This window comes from Cottoperca gobio, unplaced genomic scaffold (assembly GCF_900634415.1).
Source record: "Cottoperca gobio unplaced genomic scaffold, fCotGob3.1 fCotGob3_320arrow_ctg1, whole genome shotgun sequence".
Lineage (NCBI taxonomy): Eukaryota > Metazoa > Chordata > Actinopteri > Perciformes > Bovichtidae > Cottoperca > Cottoperca gobio.
Window position 1 is genome coordinate 1 of NW_021166929.1, and position 25,000 is coordinate 25,000.

Sequence of the window (25,000 nt, forward strand, 5' to 3'; positions counted from 1 at the left end):
TGGCCCCCCTAAACGTTAGCTTCAGCCCCAGACGTCAAGTTCTCCCGCCCGAGCCCGTTTTGAAAACATGATTCGGGTTTGTTTAACTGTTTGTCTGGAAACCCGGCTTCGTGTCCCACGGCTGCTATCAGCATGTGGGGTACTGGAGACCCCCCAGTTAAGGAGGAGCGCGTAGTATTTACATCGGTGGTGTTTATGTGCGTAACTAAGCAGTGCTGTTTTGTTTAGCTAGCCTGCTTTTTAAGCTAGCTGCTGCTTCGTGGTCCGGACTGGACACATGTTTGGGAACCGTGCAGAGAGGAGGAGGGTGCGATGGTTGCGGGATTATGTTATACTGCTTATACTTCTCTCCAGCTGTTAGTCCTGAATAATGTCCTAAGAAAAGCCATGTTGTTTTTGTTATAAAGCTAACTTCATGCACCATGTTATTGTTGTAGCTTGTGGTGTTTTGTAGCTTTGATAGCTAGCAGGGGATTGTTAAGTGTAGTGAGAGCTGCCATCCCGAATCACTTTACATTTACTTTTGCTTGGGATTTTTCTAATGCAATTTAACATAGTTCTACTACAGAGCATGAAACCGGTGTGTTGCACACAGACTTTATAGCTAATCTTTAACTTGTGTCTCTGGTTGGGCTTGTACATGTACAGTGTAATTAGAATATACAGCATGTGATAAAAACACAATACAATTATAGAGATGCATTAAAATACACAATACATTTGCACCATAGTCATTTATAGTAAAATTGCAGCTCTGGTTTTCCTAACCTTTGTTTACATAGCAGTAGAATATAATAGAATAATACAAAGCCTTTATTATCATTATACAAAACTCAAGGACATTAGGAGCACTACTGCTGATCAGTGCAGTTTAAACCTCAGCAAAAATGAATTAGTTGTTGCACTAGAACAAATGTAATTATTGCACTAGAATAAGAATATTTGTTGCACTATAATAAATGTCATTATTGGACTTGAATACATTTAATTATTGGACTAGAATAAATGTATATATTGCGGTAGAATAGATTTAATTTCTGCACAAGATCCAGATCATATTGCACGTGAGGGGTCATTCAATGCTCGTTGGAGTTAAGTGTGCTTATGGTCCTGGGAAAGAAGCAACAGCAGCCGATGCCAGTTGAATTTATAATACATTTGACGATATTCGTGGTGGACATGAGCAGCTTCATCCTTCATGCTACAAGCGGAGAGCTGCAGCTTGGAGGAGCTGCATCTCTGACATTGACGCTGAGATTCTTTGGATCTGATCCAAACCAGCGTTATTATATTGCTTTGTAACACGAGCTGCAGAGAAACGATCGTGATCTGATTGTAAAATATATTCTTGAATATGGTCAGAACTTTCCTACAATGAAGAAAACTAAACATATTCTGTCATGTTTTATTATATTAATCTGCAGTAAATGTTATTGTGCAATAGGTTTAATAGGCTTATTACTGTTATTACAGTATAACTTGGTAAAATGTATTAATCTGCAGATTAATTGATCATTAAAATTATTCTATAAATTGCAGCCTTAAATTTATAACCTGAAAAGTAAAATTTCTGACATTTTTGCATGAAAAATTCCTCAAAGTTGAATCGATGATCAAAGTAGTTGGTGATTATTGTGCTATCGTTGCAGCTCTAATGTGGACATCTTGACTTTGACGCAGCAGGTTTAACATCTGCTCAGGTTTTAATCAACGTCCAGTAAAACTCCTCGAGCCGCCTGCTGGTCGCTCGCAGAGAAGCCTCGTGCACGGCAGAGACAGTATCTGACGCCGCTTCACCAGAGGCGGCTGTTTTGCACCATTTTTATTAATTGTTTGATTAATCTAGTTCTTAAATGTCAAACATTTGGCTGTTTTTAGCTTCTTGAATGTGAAGCTTTGCTGGTGGCTGTTCAAAAAAAAGTTTTGATGGTGACGCTTCCCAGCGTTGGACGCATGTTTGTGCACGAAGCGTCACAATCCCTCGTGTCCAAAAACGTCCCCCTGGACACGGACAGGTAGCTCTGTCATCGTTGCTGTTATTTGCACTGTTAGCGACGTTAGCGGCTAGCTGCCGGCTCAGCTGTCGCCATGTTGAGGCGATCCCACGATTATAGATTATCGTTACAGCCGTCGTTATCGTTACAGCCCTATTGTAAAGAATTTATTAAATGTTTGTGTGCTGCCTGTAGATGCTGATATGGTGGATCATAGTCAGCGTTGGGAGGTGCACGTCGGCCCTCAGCTTCCTGCGCGTCGGCCGTGAGCTTCCTGCGCGTCGGCCGTGAGCTTCCTGCGCGCCGGCCGTGAGCTTCTTGCTCGCCGGCCGTGAGCTTCTTGCTCGCCGGCCGTGAGCTTCCTGCGCGTCGCCCGTCAGCTTCCTGCGCGTCGGCCGCCAGCTTCCTGCGCGTCGCCCGTCAGCTTCCTGCGCGTCGCCCGTCAGCTTCCTGCGCGTCGGCCGTCAGCTTCCTGCGCGTCGGCCGCGAGCTTCCTGCGCGTCGGCCGCGAGCTTCCTGCGCGTCGGCCGTCAGCTTCCTGCGCGTCGGCCGCGAGCTTCCTGCGCGTCGCCTGTCAGCTTCCTGCACGTCGGCCGCGAGCTTCCTGCGCGTCGCCTGTCAGCTTCCTGCGCGTCGGCATAAATCAAACTTTATTATTGAAAATAAAATATCTAAATCCGATGTGTCTCCGGGGAAGACGGTTTTGCGCCTCCTGTGTGTTTTATAACTTAGTTTGATGCGACAGTATAAATGTGTTTAAAGTTTGGCTTCATCTGGTGCAGCAGACAGGATCTGATCTGAGGCCAGCAGAGGTTCACATCACTCCCAATAAACACACTGAACCCCAACTTCCCCACACTCTAATGTAAGCAGTGAATGCACCGCCAAATGCCATGCGTACCATAACCAGAGACCCAGACCTCACCGCCGGCTGTCTCTAATCTTGTTCTTTAACCTGGCGGCCCCACCATTTACAACAATCAGTGACTTGCATCAAACTGTAACTGCATGACTCGGCACTTCTCCCGCCCGCTCCCTGAATGGATGTCATGAAATTGGTTGCAGCTCTAAAATGTCCATCAAAAGACGTCTTCAAGTGTCTTGTTTTTATCAACAAAGCCTCAAAGTCGTAGTTTGCGGCGATAGAAAACAAAGAACAGAATTGTCACATTGATGATTGAACATGTGGAAGTTGAACACATTTTATTATTCTGCTGGTTGACTCCCCGGCTGATTGTTTGAGCTTTGATATGAATTAGTGTTTCTCTTGTTAGTGTTGTGTGAAGAACACGATGTGCTCTCTCGTGGACTGATAAGCTCTCTGCTTTATCTAGGGCCTTGCCCAGCTGGAGATCCTGTGTAAGCAGCTGTATGAGACTACCGACACCGCCGTCCGACACCAGGCAGAGAAAGCTCTGGTGGAGTTCACCAACAGCCCCGACTGTCTCAGCAAGTGTCAGCTGCTGCTGGAGAGAGGCAGCGTGAGTACAGTTACAGCACGACCCCACACATTCAACAAGATTCAGATGTTCTCAACCACATGCATCTGATGTAAAAGTACCTTTCAGATGAGTTTTATTTATTTCCCCAACTCTTTATCTTTGGATTTTCAGAGTAAAACGTACATTTAAACAATATTCAGAAGTATTTTAAGTGCAGGTGTTTAAAAAGCTGCAGGAACTCTGTGTCTCTGTCTCTCTCTGTCTCACAGTGTCTCTGTCTCTCAGTGTCTCTGTCTCTCAGTGTCTCTGTCTCTCAGTGTCTCTGTGTCTCTGTCTCTCTGTGTCTCTGTCTCTCAGTGTCTCTGTCTCTCAGTGTCTCTGTCTCTGTGTCTCTGTCTCTCAGTGTCTCTCAGTGTCTCTGTCTCTGTGTCTCTGTCTCTCAGTGTCTCTCAGTGTCTCTGTCTCTGTGTCTCTCAGTGTCTCTGTCTCTCAGTGTCTCTCAGTGTCTCTGTCTCTGTGTCTCTCAGTGTCTCTGTCTCTCAGTGTCTCTCAGTGTCTCTGTCTCTGTGTCTCTGTCTCTCTGTCTCTCAGTGTCTCCGTCTCTCAGTGTCTCTGTGTCTCTGTCTCTGTGTCTCTGTCTCTCAATGTCTGTCTCTGTCTCTCTCTGTCTCACAGTGTCTCTGTCTCTCTCTGTCTCACAGTGTCTCTGTCTCTCAGTGTCTCTGTCTCTCAGTGTCTCTGTCTCTCAGTGTCTCTGTCTCTGTGTCTCTGTCTCTGTCTCTCAGTGTCTCTGTCTCTCAGTGTCTCTGTCTCTGTGTCTCTGTCTCTCAGTGTCTCTGTCTCTCAGTGTCTCTCAGTGTCTCTGTCTCTCAGTGTTTCTCAGTGTCTCTGTCTCTCAGTGTCTCTGTCTCTCAGTGTCTCTCAGTGTCTCTCAGTGTCTCTGTCTCTGTGTCTCTGTCTCTCTGTCTCTCAGTGTCTCCGTCTCTCAGTGTCTCTGTGTCTCTGTCTCTGTGTCTCTGTCTCTCAATGTCTGTCTCTGTCTCTCTCTGTCTCACAGTGTCTCTGTCTCTCTCTGTCTCACAGTGTCTCTGTCTCTCAGTGTCTCTGTCTCTCAGTGTCTCTGTCTCTCAGTGTCTCTGTCTCTGTGTCTCTGTCTCTGTGTCTCTGTCTCTCAGTGTCTCTGTCTCTCAGTGTCTCTGTCTCTGTGTCTCTGTCTCTCAGTGTCTCTCAGTGTCTCTGTCTCTCAGTGTCTCTGTCTCTCAGTGTTTCTCAGTGTCTCTGTCTCTCAGTGTCTCTGTCTCTCAGTGTCTCTGTCTCTGTGTCTCTGTCTCTCAGTGTCTCTCAGTGTCTCTGTCTCTCAGTGTCTCTCAGTGTCTCTGTCTCTCAGTGTCTCTGTCTCTCAGTGTCTCTGTCTCTCTGTCTCTCAGTGTCTCTGTCTCTGTGTCTCTGTCTCTCTGTCTCTCAGTGTCTCCGTCTCTCTGTGTCTGTGTCTCTGTCTCTCAGTGTCTCTGTCTCTGTGTCTCTGTCTCACAGTGTCTCTGTCTCTCAGTGTCTCTCTGTCTCTGTGTCTCTGTCTCACAGTGTCTCTGTCTCTGTCTCTCAGTGTCTCTGTCTCTCAGTGTCTCTGTCTCTCAGTGTCTCTGTGTCTCTGTCTCTGTCTCTCAGTGTCTCTGTCTCTGTGTCTCTGTCTCACAGTGTCTCTGTCTCTCAGTGTCTCTGTGTCTCTGTCTCTGTGTCTCTGTCTCACAGTGTCTCTGTCTCTCAGTGTCTCTGTCTCTCAGTGTCTCTGTCTCTCAGTGTCTCTGTCTCTCAGTGTCTCTGTCTCTCAGTGTCTCTGTCTCTGTGTCTCTGTCTCACAGTGTCTCTGTCTCTGTGTCTCTGTCTCTCAGTGTCTCTGTGTCTCTGTCTCTGTGTCACTGTCTCTCAGTGTCTCTGTCTCACAGTGTCTCTGTCTCTGTGTCTCTGTGTCTCTGTCTCACAGTGTCTCTGTCTCTCAGTGTCTCTGTCTCACAGTGTCTCTGTCTCACAGTGTCTCTGTCTCTCAGTGTCTCTGTCTCACTGTGTCTGTCTCTCAGTGTCTCTGTCTCACTGTGTCTGTCTCTCACTGTGTCTGTCTCTCACTGTGTCTGTCTCTCACTGTGTCTGTCTGTCTCTCACTGTGTCTGTCTGTCTCTCACTGTGTCTGTCTCTCACTGTGTCTGTCTCTCACTGTGTCTGTCTCTCACTGTGTCTGTCTCTCAGTGTCTCTGTCTCACAGTGTCTCTGTCTCTCAGTGTCTCTGTCTCTCAGTGTCTCTGTCTCACTGTGTCTGTCTCTCACTGTGTCTGTCTCTCACTGTGTCTGTCTCTCAGTGTCTCTCAGTGTCTCTCAGTGTCTCTGTCTCTCAGTGTCTCTGTCTCTCTGTGTCTCTGTCTCTCAGTGTCTCTGTGTCTCAGTGTCTCTGTGTCTCAGTGTCTCTGTCTCACAGTGTCTCTGTCTCACAGTGTCTCTGTCTCTGTGTCTCTGTCTCTCAGTGTCTCTGTCTCTCAGTGTCTCTGTCTCTCAGTGTCTCTGTCTCACAGTGTCTCTGTCTCACTGTGTCTGTCTCTCAGTGTCTCTGTCTCACAGTGTCTCTGTCTCACTGTGTCTGTCTCTCACTGTGTCTGTCTCTCACTGTGTCTGTCTCTCACTGTGTCTCTGTCTCTCAGTGTCTCTGTGTCTCAGTGTCTCTGTCTCTCAGTGTCTCTGTCTCTCCGTGTCTCTGTGTTATTACTAATGTTGGTGAAGCTCAATCTGTATCTACTTTCTGCTTCTGCAGCGTTGTTTGAATGTTTAGATATTTAAACTGACTGTGATATTATTATGATGCAAACTCTTAAATGTTTTTACTAACATAATTATTCCCTGTTGTTGCAGTCATCATATTCTCAGCTGCTTGCGGCCACCTGTTTGTCTAAACTGGTATCTCGAACCAGCAACCCTCTACCGCTCGAACAACGCATCGACATCCGTGAGTACATGTTCCCTGGCAGCGTCCGGCGGGTCCTCGTGGAGTCTGAGAAGCTTCTCAGCTTCTCAGACTGCACGAGCCTTCAGCATCCTCTCGTATATTTAGTTTGTGTTGACATTTGTCGAGGGTTCTTGAACGTTTGCAAAAGGCTGTTTCATCTACAGCAGGAATCCCCCGGTGGAGCTCCCTCTCCCTTCGTGCTGTTGCATACACGTTCTCATAATATATCAGCGTGACAGTCGTTGTGTTGTTCCGCTCTCATGACGTCGTTCTTCTGTTTGTGATGTCCAGGGAACTATGTGCTGAATTATCTGGCCACGCGGCCAAAGTTAGCAGCCTTTGTGACGCAGGCTCTGATCCAGCTGTACGCCAGGATCACCAAGCTGGGCTGGTTCGACTGTCAGAAAGACGATTACGTCTTCAGGAACGTCATCGCAGATGTGACACGCTTTCTGCAGGACAGCGTGGAGCACTGCATCATAGGGGTCACCATTCTGTCCCAGCTGACGAATGAGATCAATCAGGTGGGTGGTCTTCTCCTCCTTCTTCTCCTTCTTCTCCTTCTTCTCCTCCTCCTCCTTTTCCTCCTTCTTTTCCTCCTCCTCCTCCTCTGTGTGTTGTTTACGATGTAGTCCTCTCTTCAGGCCGACACGACACACCCTCTGACCAAACACAGGAAGATCGCTTCATCGTTCAGAGATTCTTCCCTGTTCGACATCTTCACTCTGTCCTGTAACCTCCTGAAACAGGTGCGTCTTCATCAGGAAGATTAAAACATTGTTTTGTGAATTCATTTCTAAAGCTAGTAACAAAGAACATTTATTTTATTTTCTATTTTAAGCAACATAATTAGCATTATTTAATTACTTTAAACCAAAACAAGTCAGATTTAGTATGTCCATATTTATTTTAACTTTTATTTCATCCTGCTTTATTGTGAATATAATTGTATGATTATTTTATATCAATGGACACAGCAATATAATGATGTATAATCTTCTTTGGCTCAATAAATATATTTGAATAAAATCATTAAGGCGAGCTGTGTTTAATAAATAAAACCTACCCGGTTAGAGGATATCAAAGAATTTAAATCCCATTTTTATTTCATGCAGAGAACAGATGAATAAACGTAATTCCCCACATCTGACTTGTTTATGAGCTTAAATCTGTGGATGAAGTCGGTTTATGACACATGGAGTAAAATAAACAACAGATCACATGATGGGGATTTAACAAGAGCAGCTGGATGGAGAACATGTCACATGTTACCTGCTGCAGGTCGACTGAAGCTGTTTGAGTTTGTTTTCAGGCGTCGGGGAAGAACCTGAACCTGAACGATGAGTCTCAGCACGGCCTGCTGATGCAGCTGCTCAAACTCAGCTACAACTGCCTCAACTACGACTTTATAGGAACTTCCACAGACGAGTCCTCGGACGACCTCTGCACCGTACAGATCCCCACGTCATGGAGATCAGGTAGCTGCACATTATATCGCTTCATCTCTATTAGATGGTGTGAACACTGAACCCTGAGAGAAACTCAGCACGAGAGTAAAGTCGTAAATTAAAAAACTCACAAATATACAAGTAAAAACCTGAATATTTGAGATTTAAATCACAAAGTTATGAGGTAAAAACCAGAATATTCCCTGAGATTAAATTCACTAATGAATTATATATTTATTATATATTATTTATTATATATTTATTATATATTATTTATTATATATTATTTATTATATATTATTAATTGTATATTATTTATTGTATATTATTTATTATATATTTATTATTATATGAATCCAGATGAACTGATCAGTTAGTTGAATTTTATACCACAAGTCTTGGACATGGCAATACTTTTCTGGATCAAATCTGAGGATTTTCCAGCGCAGTGAACTGAATATTTCTGGTTTTGGACATTTTAAAGATCTTTTTTCACCATTTTCTGGCTTTTAAAGATGAAACACTGGATCATCGTTAATGTAAACTGGTTATCTGCAGCCCTCGTCTCAACACTTTAGATATTGTGACTGTAATTCTGACGTCTTCTCTTTTATTTCTGTCTTGCAGCATTTCTTGATTCCTCCACCCTGCAGCTCTTTTTCAATTTATATCATTCCATCCCTCCGTCCCTTTCCCCGTTGGTAAGAAAGCCCATCTTCATATCATGATAATGCATCCAGAATAACACTGCAGGCCTCGGTGTGAGACTGAGCAAGTGTGTGTGTGTGTGTGTGTGTGTGTGTGTGTGTGTGTGCGTGTGCGCGCGCAGGTGTTGTCATGTCTAGTTCAGATTGCCTCCGTCAGGCGGTCTCTCTTCAACAATGCAGAACGAGCAAAGTTTCTTTCACATTTGGTGGACGGAGTGAAGAGGATACTAGCAAACCCTCAGGTGAGTAGAGGAGACGCTTCCTGCACTGTTGTCGTCGTTGTTAGGGGGGGGAGGAAATGGATTCATGTAAAGATGGAGATTTTTATCTTCTTAGATTTAAAACTTAAAAACTTAAAAAAAAAAAAGAAATTCTCCACAAGCAACGTTGTGTCGAGCTATATTATTTATTATATATTTATTGTTTATTATTTATTATATATTGTATATTCATTATTATATATTGTATATTATTTAATATATTATATTTATTATTTATAATTATATATTATTTATTATTTATTATTTATTATATATTTATTGTATTTATTATATAATATTTATTGTATATTTATTGTATATTGTATTTATTATTTATTATTATATTTATTGTATATTGTATTTTATATAATATATATATTATACATTATATAAATACCAGTTTTACATGTTATTTTAATGTACAATTTGTATTTTTGGAAATTGGCGAGTTTGTGAGAAATAATAATTAAGCTCAAACCAAACCAACATTTTTATTATTTTTACAACTTGAACTTTTTATTCTTTGAAATCACTGAAAAATGAGAACTTTTTAGTTAAGTGTTAACTTAAGTTATTGATAAAGGTTCCCTTTTGGACTGGAGGAGTTCCTGAAACGAGCTCCTCGATGTCGTGGATCCTGAGACGCCGTAAGATTCACGGCTCTTTGCTTGTTTGTGTTTCAGTGTTTGCCAGATCCCAATAACTACCACGAGTTCTGCCGTCTGCTGGCGAGGCTGAAGAGTAACTACCAGCTGGGGGAGCTGGTCAAAGTAGAAAACTACCCCGAAGTCATTCGCCTCATAGCCAACTTCACCGTCACCAGTCTGCAGGTGGGTGTCCGCCGTCGCTCACATCTGGAGCCGCTCAGTGTTTCCTGTTACAGTTACAGCAGCTGAAGACTGAATACATGATTCAGTACCAGGGATGTCACCAGAACCGATACTTCGGTACCAGGTTGATGCCAAACTTCTGCAACCGTCAGGGCGAGCGCCGTGCTGTGGACGATAAGACACGAGTTTGAAACGCACCCCGTGTTCCCTGATGAAGCTGCTTTATGAACAATATAATATTAATAATATTAACAATAACAATAATAATAAATTTGATTTATAAGCACACTTTTCATTTGGGTAAACAAAACTCAAAGTGCTACAGAGTAAAAACGATGAGCAAAATATACATTTAAAAAATAAAATAAAAACATTTGATAGACAAGACAACTCTTTAAAATGGTTAAAGTCGAGCAACATGCTGTTAAAAAGATGCGTTTTTAGGCCCGTTTTAAAAGCATCCACAGTCTGTGGCGTCCTCAGATGTTCAGGGAGAGCATTCCACAGTCTGGGAGCGGCAGAGCAGGAGGCGCGACCTCCCATGGTTTTGAGCTTGGTCCTGGGGGGAAGGAGGAGGTTAGCCTTTACAGTGGGGTGAGCAGTTCTCTGAAATAGAATGGAGCATTTCTCTGAATTCACTGATGGGTGTAAAGGGAGATTTTATAATCCATCCTGAGTGAGACCGGGAGCCAGTGCAGTGATTTGAGGATGGGTGTGATGTGTTCGTACTTTCACACTCTCAACAGGATCCTAGCAGCGCTGTTCTGGATGTATTGCAGCTTCTGGATGTTTTTGCTAGGAATCCCGATGAGAAGTGCGTTGCAGTAGTCAAGTCTGGAGGAGACAAAGGCATGGACAAGCTTTTCAGCGTCTGACAGAGAGTGTGGGGCGGAGTTTGGCAATATTTTTGAGGTGGTAGAAGGAGTTCTTGCATGTTTGTCTGATGTGGGCCTCAAAGGTCAGATGAGGGTCCATTTTAACACCCAGATTGGTGACTGTTGATGAGAGTGGAATGTTCTGACCGGAGAAGGTGATGCAGGTTATGGAGGAGGACTGGACCTGATGTGGGGTGCCAACTAGAAGGGCTTCGGTTTTAATGCTGTTTAATTGGAGGAAATTGTGCTTCATCCACGCCTCTATCTCCTTCAGGCAGGTGGTTAATGTGGATGATGGCAGAGGTGCAGAGGGGGTTGGGTTAGTGCTGATGTAGAGTTGTGTATCATCAGCATAGCAATGGAACGATATTCCATGCCGGTTGATGACACGACCAAGGGGGGGACATGTAGATGGTGAAAAGAGTGGGGCCCAGGACAGATCCTTGAGGGACACCACAGGTGACAGAGTGTATTTGTGATTTTGACACTCCCAAGGTGACATGCTCAGTCCTCCCAGTGAGATATGAGGTGAACCAGTTTAGGGCCGAGTGAGAGAATCCGATTGTGGAGTGAAGACGGTTGAGGAGGATGTCATGATTAATGGTATCAAACGCTGCAGTTAGATCAAAGAGGATGAGGAGAGATGGAGATCCGGCGTCAGCTGTCATCAGCAGATCGTTGGTGACCCTAACCAGGGCGGTTTCTGTACTGTGGCCAGGGCGAAAACCAGACTGGAACTTTTCAAAGAGGTTATTGAAGTTGAGATGGTCCTGAATCTGAGTGGCAACTACTTTTTCCAGCATCTTGGATAGAAATGGCAGGTTGGAGATGAGACTGTAGTTGGCAAGGACATCTGGGTCTAAGGTGGGCTTTTTGAGGAGTGGTTTGATGACAGCAGTTTTTAAAGGGGATGGAACATGACCAGACTGGAGGGAGGGGTTTATCACTGTAGTGATGAGGGGACTTATGGCACAAATGTTAGATTTGACCAGGGCTGTGGGAAAGGGGGCCAGGGCACAGGTGGAGGGTTTCATCTTTTTGATTATGGCCTCAACCTCTTGCTGCGAGATGTCAGTGAAGCGGCAAAGAGGCTGGGTAGGTCCGGGCTGGGGGTTGACAGTCGGGACTGGCAGAGCAGCGGAGTTGGAGAGGAGAGAGCGGATGGATCACACCGCTCCTCTGTGGTGTCTTGGTGTAAGGGAGTTTGAGGTTTGAGGAGATGATTTACTGTGGAAAAAAGTAGCTTGGAGTTGCCAGGGCTATTGTTGATGATGTTGTAGAGTAGAAAAGTGACCTGTGTGTCTCTGAGGGACTTTGCGTAGGCCTTTTGGTGGTCTCGGTATGCCTGTCTGTGAACAGTGAGTCCTGAAGCCTTGAGGCGCCGCTCGAGGACACCCCCCGCTGTCTTCATCTTCCGCAGCTCGCAGGTGTACCAGGGGGCTGAGTGTGAGAATGTGACTGTTCTGGTTTTGACAGGGGCGTGGAGATCCAGGAGACTGCTCAGAGATTTGTTGTAAAAGTCCACAGATTCATTGACTGATGTGAGATTTATAGCGGAGAGATGCTGGAGATCCAAGGTCATGGTGTCCGGGTTGATGTTTTTCAGATTTCTGAAATGGAAGCAGGACTGGCAGATCCATTGTGATGGCCTTGTGATCCGACACACCCAGATCGTAAACAGATAGCTTACGTATGGGGGCAGAGTTTGTGATGACTAGGTCAAGTGTGTGTCCCCTAGTGTGTGTGTGTGTGTGTGGGGACATCAACATGTTGAATGAGGTTTTTGTTGTTTAGAGCTGCAGCAGAGCTAGCTAACGTTAGCTGTTAGCATTAGCTGTTAGCAGCTGGAGGTTCCATAGAGTTACATTAAGGTGCATTCAGGCTCCATTCAGTAAAAATGAGTAAGTATTAGTTGAAGGTAAATTATAACGTTATCATGATGTGTTCAATGTCATCTTGTAAAACATAGTTTTGTTGGTGAGACAGTTGAATAAATCCAGATGTTTGAAGAGGTTTTCAATATAAAACGGATATTATTAGATATTATATAAGATGTTAGATGAATTCTAAGTTTCACTTCCAGACAGAAGTCTGAAGTGATGAAGGAAGTTCATGGAGTTATTGTTGTTTACTACATTTCTGTGCCGTGCCTTCCCTGTTTGGTAGCACAGCCAAGAATGAAGAAACGTAAGCAGACGATGAACCTGCTCATCAGTGAACATATATCACGTCCCCGTGTTGCCAGATTCACAGTTTCAACTCATTTTCACTGGTTAAATTGATCCGTTACAGGACGCTCCATTTAATAACTTGATTTTGATTTCTGCACTGTTACTGCCGAGCCGTGGCACACGTAATGTTTCCTTGTTTGATTTTGCTGTGGTGATTATTCGTGCGGTTAGGGTTAGACCTGAAACAATGACGTAAATAACGAGTTTCTCCTCCCGTCTGTCAGCACTGGGAGTTCGCCCCCAACAGTGTTCACTACCTGCTGAGTCTGTGGCAGCGCCTGGCCGCGTCGGTCCCCTACGTCAAAGCCACGGAGCCCCACCTGCTGGAGACCTACACCCCCGAGGTCACCAAGGCCTACATCACATCGCGGCTCGAGTCGGTCCACGTCATCCTGCGGTGAGTTTCTATCTGTTGCACTCAAGTGATGCTTCCCTACGCACCTGCGTGTGGACAGTATATGCAAGGTTTCATCCTGCAGGTTTCTCTGTTGGTGCACTTTAGTGCTTAATCTGTGCACAAACTAAAACTACCAACACACCTGCAGAAAACTCCGGCTGCAGAGCTCGGACGTAAACATTTATCAACTTCCCAAATGCGTTGTTTGTAGGGTTGTCGAATTAACGCGTTAATTACGATTAATTAATCACAGAAAAAATAACGCGTTAAAAATATTAACGCAGATTAATCGCGCTCCTAGATGCTCCTGACTTTTGGTCCGACAGTACGGAGCTCTGACAGCACCCGTCCCTGGCGCCCGTCCCCCCGTCACACGGAGCTCAGAAAGCACGTAGCTCTGACCCCCCAGCAAATATTGTTATATGCGATTAATCGCGATTAATTAATCACAAAGCTTGCAATTAATTAATTAATTAATTAATTGACAGCCCTAGTTGTTTGTTAAACCTCGAGTTCACAAACTGAATGAAAGTGTTGCCTCCACAGAGACGGGTTAGAAGACCCTCTGGACGACGCGGGTCTCGTCCAGCAGCAGTTAGACCAGTTGTCCACCATCGGGAGGTGCGAGTACGAGAAGACGTGCGCGCTGCTGGTCCAGCTGTTCGACCAGGCAGCTCAGACCTACCAGGAGCTGCTGCAGTCCACCAACTCCAGCGCTGCAGACATCACTGTGCAGGAGGGTACGGGCTACACACACACACACACACACACAGTGTTTTGATGCATAACGGTCACAAGAAACTGCAAGCCAAGATTTTTTCATGTAAAGTAGAAATGTACAATATTCAAATAAATCATTTTAAAAAATAAAATGCACGCCGCTGTCTCAGGGCCATTGTAGGTCAAATAAATAATACTTTTCTTTCTTTAACTATGGAGTTGGGGAATATTCAGGGTTAATGTTAAAAGGATCCTCTTGTTTGTATCTTCAGAGTGCCGATATAAGACGCTCGGATTGAAACAGGCTGTGAATATTAAATATGTCTCGCTAACGTTGGCTTCCCTGTGCAGGTCGGTTGACATGGTTGGTTTATATAATCGGGGCAGTTATTGGTGGACGGGTGTCGTTTGCGAGTACGGATGAGCAGGACGCCATGGACGGAGAGTTAGTCTGTCGGTAAGAACGCCAATGTGAGAGTGTCTTGTTTTGAGGAACAGTATAATATAATATAATAGTAAAATAAGTGTTTTTGTCGACGAATATTAATCTGCAACTATTTTTGACTTGAGCAGAAGGACCAGGTTCTCAGCTGTTTGATGCTTTTCTTTGTCGTACATGATTTATTACATTTATTATTTTGGACTTTTAAACTGTAAATTGGCCCAAATAAGAATTTTGAAGACGTCACTGTGGATTTATTTAACGCAGGTTCTGATCCAAGATAAACACATTTCATACGTTTATAAGTTAAAAGTCATCAGCATAGAAAAGTACATTTCAGCAAAAGCAGAAATAATCCAAGTTTTATAAAAGCAGTAGTGTCGCAACACAGATAGAGAGGGAGGAGAGGAGGAGGAGAGAGGAAGAGAAGGAAGAGAGCAGGGAGGTGTCCCCCGGCAGTCTAAGTCTATAGCAGCATAACTAGGGGCTGATCCAGGGCAAACCTGAGCCAGCCCTAACTATAAGCTTTATCAAAAAGGAAAGGCTCTGGCTCCCATTGTACTCTTAGAGACTCTAGGAACCACAAGTAACCCTGCAGTCTGGGAGCGCAATGCTCTAGTTGGTTTATAAGGTACTATGAGATCTTTAAGATATGCTGGAGCCTGACCTTTAATTGATTTGTAAGTCTCCACATGTTGCAGGTGGACTTCTGGATAAACACCTGATGATAATAATTGATGAACTGTTTATGACGATCTGTAATAATCTGTTTGACTAAATCTGATGCGTTGAACCCATCAGGGTGCTCCAGCTGATGAATCTGACAGACTCTCGGCTCGCTCAGGCCGGCAACGAGAGACTGGAGCTGGCCATGCTCAGCTTCTTCGAACAGTTCAGGAAGATCTACATCGGTGACCAGGTGCAGAAATCATCAAAGGTAGACGCAACGTTTAATTGGATCCTGTTGGAGATGATGTGTGTACATTTACTCATGTACACGTGCATGTATGTTCTTTAGTATTTTTATTTTCAGCTGGAAAATACATCGTCGCAAACTGTTTACAAACTACATTTACTGCACAATCAGTACTTTTACTTTAAGTACTTTAACTACATTTACTACACAATCAGTACTTTACTTTAAGTACTTTAAGTACATTTACTACACAATCAGTACTTTTACTTTAAGTACATTTACTACACAATCAGTACTTTAAGTACTTTAACTACATGTACTACACAATCAGTACTTTTACTTTAAGTACTTTAACTACATTTACTACACAATCAGTACTTTACTTTAAGTACTTTAACTACATGTACTACACAATCAGTACTTTTACTTTAAGTACTTTAACTACATTTACTACACAATCAGTACTTTACTTTAAGTACTTTAACTACATTTACTACACAATCAGTACTTTACTTTAAGTACTTTAACTACATTTACTACACAATCAGTACTTTTACTTTAAGTACTTTAACTACATTTACTGCACAATCAGTACTTTAACTACATTTACTACACAATCAGTACTTTTACTTTAAGTACTTTAACTACATTTACTACACAATCAGTACTTTACTTTAAGTACTTTAACTACATTTACTACACAATCAGTACTTTACTTTAAGTACTTTAACTACATTTACTACACAATCAGTACTTTACTTTAAGTACTTTAACTACATTTACTACACAATCAGTACTTTACTTTAAGTACTTTAACTACATTTACTACACAATCAGTACTTTACTTTAAGTACTTTAACTACATTTACTACACAATCAGTACTTTACTTTAAGTACTTTAACTACATTTACTACACAATCAGTACTTTTACTTTAAGTACTTTAACTACATTTACTACACAATCAGTACTTTACTTTAAGTACTTTAACTACATTTACTACACAATCAGTACTTTACTTTAAGTACTTTAACTACATTTACTACACAATCAGTACTTTACTTTAAGTACTTTAACTACATTTACTACACAATCAGTACTTTACTTTAAGTACTTTAACTACATTTACTACACAATCAGTACTTTACTTTAAGTACTTTAACTACATTTACTACACAATCAGTACTTTACTTTAAGTACTTTAACTACATTTACTACACAATCAGTACTTTACTTTAAGTACTTTAACTACATTTACTACACAATCATTACTTTTACTTTAAGTACTTTAAGTACATTTACTACACAATCAGTACTTTAAGTACTTTAACTACATTTACTACACAATCAGTACTTTACTTTAAGTACTTTAACTACATTTACTACACAATCAGTACTTTTACTTTAAGTACTTTAACTACATTTACTACACAATCAGTACTTTTACTTTAAGTACTTTAACTACATTTACTACACAATCAGTACTTTACTTTAAGTACTTTAACTACATTTACTGCACAATCAGTACTTTTACTTTAAGTACTTTAACTACATTTACTACACAATCAGTACTTTACTTTAAGTACTTTAACTACATTTACTACACAATCAGTACTTTACTTTAAGTACTTTAACTACATTTACTACACAATCAGTACTTTTACTTTAAGTACTTTAACTACATTTACTACACAATCAGTACTTTACTTTAAGTACTTTAACTACATTTACTACACAATCAGTACTTTTACTTTAAGTACTTTAACTACATTTACTACACAATCAGTACTTTACTTTAAGTACTTTAACTACATTTACTACACAATCAGTACTTTACTTTAAGTACTTTAACTACATTTACTGTACAATCAGTACTTTTACTTTAAGTACTTTAACTACATTTACTACACAATCAGTACTTTACTTTAAGTACTTTAACTACATTTACTACACAATCAGTACTTTACTTTAAGTACTTTAACTACATTTACTACACAATCAGTACTTTACTTTAAGTACTTTAACTACATTTACTACACAATCAGTACTTTACTTTAAGTACTTTAACTACATTTACTACACAATCAGTACTTTTACTTTAAGTACTTTAACTACATTTACTACACAATCAGTACTTTACTTTAAGTACTTTAACTACATTTACTACACAATCAGTACTTTACTTTAAGTACTTTAACTACATTTACTACACAATCAGTACTTTACTTTAAGTACTTTAACTACATTTACTACACAATCAGTACTTTACTTTAAGTACTTTAACTACATTTACTACACAATCAGTACTTTACTTTAAGTACTTTAACTACATTTACTACACAATCAGTACTTTACTTTAAGTACTTTAACTACATTTACTACACAATCAGTACTTTACTTTAAGTACTTTAACTACATTTACTGCACAATCAGTACTTTACTTTAAGTACTTTAACTACATTTACTACACAATCAGTACTTTACTTTAAGTACTTTAACTACATTTACTACACAATCAGTACTTTTACTTTAAGTACTTTAAGTACATTTACTACACAATCAGTACTTTAAGTACTTTAACTACATTTACTACACAATCAGTACTTTACTTTAAGTACTTTAACTACATTTACTACACAATCAGTACTTTACTTTAAGTACTTTAACTACATTTACTACACAATCAGTACTTTTACTTTAAGTACTTTAACTACATTTACTACACAATCAGTACTTTTACTTTAAGTACTTTAACTACATTTACTACACAATCAGTACTTTACTTTAAGTACTTTAACTACATTTACTGCACAATCAGTACTTTTACTTTAAGTACTTTAACTACATTTACTACACAATCAGTACTTTACTTTAAGTACTTTAACTACATTTACTACACAATCAGTACTTTACTTTAAGTACTTTAACTACATTTACTACACAATCAGTACTTTTACTTTAAGTACTTTAACTACATTTACTACACAATCAGTACTTTACTTTAAGTACTTTAACTACATTTACTACACAATCAGTACTTTTACTTTAAGTACTTTAACTACATTTACTACACAATCAGTACTTTACTTTAAGTACTTTAACTACATTTACTACACAATCAGTACTTTACTTTAATTACTTTAACTACATTTACTGTACAATCAGTACTTTTACTTTAAGTACTTTAACTACATTTACTACACAATCAGTACTTTTACTTTAAGTACTTTAACTACATTTACTACACAATCAGTACTTTACTTTAATTACTTTAACTACATTTACTACACAATCAGTACTTTACTTTAAGTACTTTAACTACATTTACTACACAATCAGTACTTTACTTTAAGTACTTTAACTACATTTACTACACAATCAGTACTTTACTTTAAGTACTTTAACTACATTTACTACACAATCAGTACTTTACTTTAAGTACTTTAACTACATTTACTACACAATCAGTACTGTGTGTGTGTGTGTGTGTGTGTGTGTGTGTGTGTGTGTGTGTGTGTGTGTGTGTGTGTGTGTGTGTGTGTGTGTGTGTGTGTGTGTGTGTGCTGACTGCAGCAGTCCTTTAGAGCCTCAGTGTTGGATGTTGTAAAGTGCGGCCGCCTCGTGCTGACTGACGCTGTGTTTTCTTTGTTCGGGGCAGAAGCTGCTACATGCGTCCCAGATAAGTGGCGTAATGTAGGAACTGTAACTCGTCTCCACATGTGTCCGTGTTGGCGAGTTCATCGGACTGCTTTAGAACGTCAGGGATGTCACAACATGTAGCAGTCAATCCCAATGTCAGGGAAATTACAAGATGCTTGATATTAATTCGATACATAAATAAAACGTTTATTAGTTTGCATACTTTGATCAGGAAGTCAAACGGGTCATAATTCTCTAATATCCCGTTTATAATGTGAAAACTTTAGACATTTGAACACATCAGGATAACGTTATAATTCACCTTCAACCAGAACTCATTTTTACTCTGGAGAAAAACTAAACGTTTGCATCGACTTGGCATCAAAGTTTGGGTCCTGGTGACATCCCTCATAGAGGTCGCCTCCGCTCGGCACAGATCCCAGTAGAAGTGTGTGCGCATGTCGCTGTCGGTGCCACGGCAACATGTGTTACAGGACGTTCCTGCAACAGGAGACTTAAAGATCTGCAGCTCTGTGGTCTCAAGTTCTGCTTTTGTTTCCAGCTCAGGAGATGTTACTGAGCTCCGACGCTTGTTTTACATTCATCTGTTCATCTGATAAAAACGTAGGCTCTTAAGCTGTCGCAGTGTCCGACTCCACAAACAGTTTGTGTAGGAAACCTGCTCAGAACGCACATTCTGCTCCACTCTGCAGGGAAACTTCACAAAACCTTTCACAGGACATTTGAGAGAATTTGAGTTTTGATGCACAACCCTGCAGACGTTCTGCAAAAACACCTCCAACACCCGACAGAAGGGAAGAACAGACGTGTATTTAATGCATTTCAGCTGATAAACGTCTTCACGTTGTTCTCTTACTGAAGGAATCCGTTTCAGATGTTTAGAAACCATTTCCTTAAGGAAGGAGAATGAAAGCACGATGAGGGATCCAGAGAAGCTTACGAGGCTTTGTGCAGCCTGCCGCTGCGTTGTAGATCCAGCATGTGATCTTTACATGCACAGCTGATAATTGGGATTATCTAAACTTTTGCATCCCAAACATGAAAGTGACGTGTTTACAGAACCGTAGCCTCGTGGGTTCTTTAAGGTAACGGGAAACTGCAGCTCACAGGTTAAGTTCCTCTTGTGGGAAAGTGCGTTCAGTGTGGAGCTGAACCATGAGAGGAGCTGCTAATTGTATGACTCTGTGTTTTATGTGGGTCGGGCCCCATTTCCTGTCAGCTTAACCCTCTGTTGTGCCGTTAGAGCGAGGCCCCTGCTCTTTATCTTCTAACAATCCCCTCCGCCCTGCTGAGCCGGTAGTGACTGAAGTCTTTGTTTGTGCAGCTCCTCTCCATCCTGTCATCTCTTCTTTAATATCGAGCTGCTGTCGCCTCCAAGCTGCGATTCAATTTACTGATTTACTCATACCCACACAATACGCAGGTTTTATACCTGACTTAAATGAACTGAGCGATTAATCAAGTTTCCTTTTACAGCTTTCACCCGTTTGACTGACTGTTATTATATTATGTTGAATATAGTTTGTCAAAATGACAAATAACTTATTTAGTATTTAATTAAATATAATTTTTATATCATATATATATATATATATATATATATATATATATATATATACTATATTTATATATATATATATATATATACTATATTTATATATATATATATATATATAATATTTTAGTTGTATATATATAATATTTATATATATAATATTTTCTATATATATATTAAATATTATATATTATCATTTATTTTTTAGTTTAAAGAAACGTGATGGGCAGGTGGTGTAAAGACCAAACCAAAGCATCTCTAGAACTCATTGTCCTTTAATAATAATAATGATTAAAGTTATTGTGAACATTGATGTGTGTGTGTTTGCAGCTTTATCGACGACTATCAGAAGTTCTGGGGTTGAACGACGAGACGATGGTACTCAGTGTCTTTATAGGGAAAATGTGAGTAATAAAAATATTTAAAAAAATTCTCTACAACAAATATTTAAATTCTCTTCTTCAGTGTTTAAGTTTGTTGTAAACAATCTTTTCTCTCTTTCAGCATCACAAACTTGAAGTACTGGGGCCAGTGTGAACCAATCACCTCCAAGACACTCCAACTACTGAACGACCTCTCGCTAGGATATCCTTTGTGTGTGTGTGTGTGTGTGTTCCGAACAATCAGTGCATCTCCAGTAAGAGAAAATATAAGTATTGCAAAAAAATCAAGAAACGTAAATATAGAAGGAAACATACATTAAGAAAATCTTAATAAGTTAAACTTTGATAAAAAATAGAGCTGCATTAAAAATGTTGAGATAATCGATTAATTGTTAAAGTAATTTTCTGCAGAAATGTCTTTAAATGTTGTTTCCAGCCTCAAATATAATATAATAATATGAGATCTTTGGGTTTCAGACTCACAGACTTCACCTTCGATAAACGTTTCCACTATTTTCTGACATTTATAAACCAAACGATTAATAGAGAAAATAACCTGCAGATTGTTCGATGATGAAAGTAATGGTTATAAAATGCACCTTTAATAAATCCCTGTGTCTGCACGGTTTCTCCTTCACTTCCTGTTTGTGTACGTACAGCAGCGTGAGAAAGCTGGTGAAGCTCAGCGCCGTCCAGTTCATGTTGAACAACCACACAGTGAGTACACATCACATACTACACCGTCACATACAACACCGTCACATACAACACCATCACCGTCACTTACAACACCATCACCGTCACATACAACACCATCACATACAACACCATCACCGTCACTTACAACACCATCACCGTCACAACACCATCACCGTCACATACAACACCATCACGGTCACATACAACACCATCACTGTCACATACAACACCATCACAGTCACATACAGCACCGTCACATCACATGCAACACCATCACATACGACATACTACACCGTCGCATACAACACCGTCGCATACAACACCATAACCGTCGCATACAACACCATCACCGTCACATACAACACCGTCACATACAGCACCGTCACATACAGCACCATCACATACAACACCGTCACATACAACATACTACACCGTCACATACAACATACTACACCGTCACATACAACACCATCACATACTACACCGTCACATACAACACCATCACATACAACACCGTCACATACAACATACTACACCGTCACATACAACATACTACACCGTCACATACAACACCATCACATACTACACCGTCACATACAACACCATCACATACAACACCGTCACATACAACACCGTCTCATACGATGATAATGATAACTTTGTGTGTGTAGAGTTAAACTCACAACAGTTACATTACATAATGCCTCATTTACATATTTAAACATGGACACTTGTAATATGAACAGTACTTGTGTCGATGTGAGTCATGAAGTGGGGAAGTTTCATGATATCTTTGAGTTACATGTTTGACCTGCAGTGTGTGTCGTTGTTAACGAGCGGTGTGTTTGTCAGAGCGAGCACTTCTCCTTCCTGGGAGTGAACAACCAGTCGAATCTGAGCGACATGAGGTGTCGGACCACCTTCTACACGGCACTGGGACGCCTGCTCATGGTTGATCTCGGTAAACACACAAACTTTATTAACTGTGACGTTGAGTAAACTCATTTTGGTGGATAATTAAAGACTTGTTTATGTCGCTGTACGACCATGTGGGGAACTTCAAAAGCAAAAATAAGTTTAAGACTGGGAATAAGGGAAATATAAACGTGATTGTCCTGATGGGTTGATTTTTACTTTGAAGATCAAATAAAAATGGCATTAATTGATTCAAAATAATGAAATGTAATTAGGTTGTTCCCGATTTATTTAAATTTTTACATTTGAAGCTTCAAGGTTTTTGAATGAATCTTTAAATCTCTCGTCATAATTGATCATCGCCCCAAAATAATTTTGATTCATTAAATCAACTTTCTTTAATGAATATAACTCGTTTCTGGACAAATCTGTATTATTATATTATTATTATATAATTGTATTGTGTGCAGGTGAGGACGAGGATCAGTTCGAACAGTTCATGCTGCCTCTGACGGCTGCCTTTGAAACTGTGGCTCAGATGTTGAGTACAAACACCTTCAACGAACAGGAAGCCAAGGTGACACACACACACACACACACACACCATGCTGCTGCACCAAAGCAGAGTATTAAATATCTTTTCCTTATCGTTTCCTTTTTGAAAATTTTATTTCAAATAAAAATAATTCTTCTTACTAATCTCTGACTTTATAATGAAATAATATTTGAGTTATTTTTCTGTAAATAAATTTAAATCTCAGAGAAAATCTGAGTTTATTTCCATAAACTTGTGAGTATTTTCTAGTAATTTTAACACTTAAATCATAAAGAATATTCTAGTTTTTTTTCTCATTGTGTGATATTTATTTTCCCGTAAATATATAACTTTAATATTAAATATATTTAATATTATATATTAAATATATTTAATATTATATATTAAATATATTTAATATTATATATTAAATATATTTAATATTATATATTAAATATATTTAATATTATATATTAAATATATTTAATATTATATATTAAATATATTTAATATGATATATTAAATATATTTTATATGATATATTAAATATATTTTATATGATATATTAAATATATTTAATATATAATATTAAATATATTTAATCCGTCATTTTCTTCTCTTAACCCACGATGTCTCTAATACGCCGTCGTTTATGATTCATGATCTTAATTTGGGGATTTGAATTAATCCCAAAAGAAAAGTTGTTTAGTTTAGTTCATTGATGATTTTGGGTCTAGCCTTTATTGTGACGGTCTTCTTCTCTTGTTTCCTGTAGAGGACTCTGGTGGGTTTGGTGCGAGACCTGCGAGGCATCGCGTTCGCCTTCAACGCCAAGACGAGCTTCATGATGCTCTTTGACTGGATGTATCCTTACAGAGCTGCTGAATCCTATTTATTACTCGTCACCGTCTCTGTAGCGTCCTTAACGCAGCCCGCAGGTATCCAGCCTACATGCCCATTCTGCAGCGAGCCATCGAGCTTTGGTACCACGACCCAGCATGCACCACACCTGTCCTCAAGCTGATGGCTGAGCTGGTGCACAACAGGTAAACACGCTCAGCGATGCAGCTGACGAGACGCAGCTGATTAATGATTAATGAATGTTTCTATGTGTCCGTAGATCTCAGAGGCTCCAGTTCGACGTGTCGTCGCCCAACGGCATCCTGCTGTTCAGAGAGACCAGCAAGATGATCACCACCTACGGTCCGTACGGAGGCCCAGAGGGGTTTAAGACTCAGATTTACTCCATTAGATCTAAAAACAAACATTTTATACACAATATGTCAAAATGTAGAATTGAAACACTTATTTTAATTTAAGAATAGTGATTGTTTGTGATACATTTTATTTATATATTCTATTTGTAAGTGATGTTGATCATGAGATGCTTCTTTAGTTAACTGTTTTATGTCTGTCTGTCTCTCTCTGTCTGTCTCTCTCTTTAACCACTAAAGATTTAAACTTTCTGTTTTTAAATGTTTCATTGTAAATGTAATTTCTTCGTCTTCGTTTTGAACTCAATAAAACTAATCTATAATACTTTCCTTCCCGTAGGGAACCGCATCCTGACGCTGGGGGAAGTCCCGAAGGACCAGGTGTACGGCGTGAAGCTGAAGGGCGTCAGCGTGTGTTTCGCCATGCTGAAGGCGGTGCTCAGCGGTAACTACGTCAACTTCGGGGTCTTCCGTCTGTACGGCGACGACGCTCTGGATAATGCCTTACAGACCTTCATCAAACTGCTGCTGTCCATCCCGCACAGCGACCTGCTGGTGAGGCCGACGACGTCCTGCGGACAGATCACATACGCATACAGAACATTAGTACGGTCAGACTTCTGCAGCGTGTTAGGATGTTCAGAACGCTACGAGAAAACATTCACAAATCTACAGAAAAGAACTCGAATATTCTGTGTATTATGTGTATATATATATATATGTACAATATATATATATAATATAAATATATATTACATATATGTACAATATATATATATAATATAAATA

The 25,000-nt window shown here is 40.2% G+C and overlaps 1 protein-coding gene across 1 annotated transcript in view; it reads left to right on the top strand.

The window, feature by feature from the left end:
• Positions 1-2,189: 2,189 nt before the first annotated feature.
• The window catches only part of xpo7 (exportin 7), a gene marked incomplete at its 5' end in the record, with an annotated part of 24,990 nt that continues 2,179 nt past the window's right edge, over positions 2,190-25,000 (top strand). The window contains 23 exons of the mRNA XM_029427433.1: positions 2,190-2,259; positions 2,375-2,538; positions 3,329-3,475; positions 6,332-6,425; positions 6,717-6,949; positions 7,070-7,174; positions 7,738-7,903; positions 8,501-8,574; positions 8,703-8,822; positions 9,524-9,670; positions 13,001-13,173; positions 13,720-13,913; positions 14,245-14,350; positions 15,137-15,272; positions 20,796-20,869; positions 20,970-21,050; positions 21,502-21,565; positions 22,400-22,508; positions 22,933-23,039; positions 23,773-23,861; positions 23,936-24,043; positions 24,118-24,200; positions 24,552-24,766. Coding sequence (XP_029283293.1) covers positions 2,190-2,259; positions 2,375-2,538; positions 3,329-3,475; positions 6,332-6,425; positions 6,717-6,949; positions 7,070-7,174; positions 7,738-7,903; positions 8,501-8,574; positions 8,703-8,822; positions 9,524-9,670; positions 13,001-13,173; positions 13,720-13,913; positions 14,245-14,350; positions 15,137-15,272; positions 20,796-20,869; positions 20,970-21,050; positions 21,502-21,565; positions 22,400-22,508; positions 22,933-23,039; positions 23,773-23,861; positions 23,936-24,043; positions 24,118-24,200; positions 24,552-24,766 — 2,859 coding nt within the window. The remainder of the gene's footprint in view (positions 2,260-2,374; positions 2,539-3,328; positions 3,476-6,331; positions 6,426-6,716; positions 6,950-7,069; positions 7,175-7,737; positions 7,904-8,500; positions 8,575-8,702; positions 8,823-9,523; positions 9,671-13,000; positions 13,174-13,719; positions 13,914-14,244; positions 14,351-15,136; positions 15,273-20,795; positions 20,870-20,969; positions 21,051-21,501; positions 21,566-22,399; positions 22,509-22,932; positions 23,040-23,772; positions 23,862-23,935; positions 24,044-24,117; positions 24,201-24,551; positions 24,767-25,000) is intronic.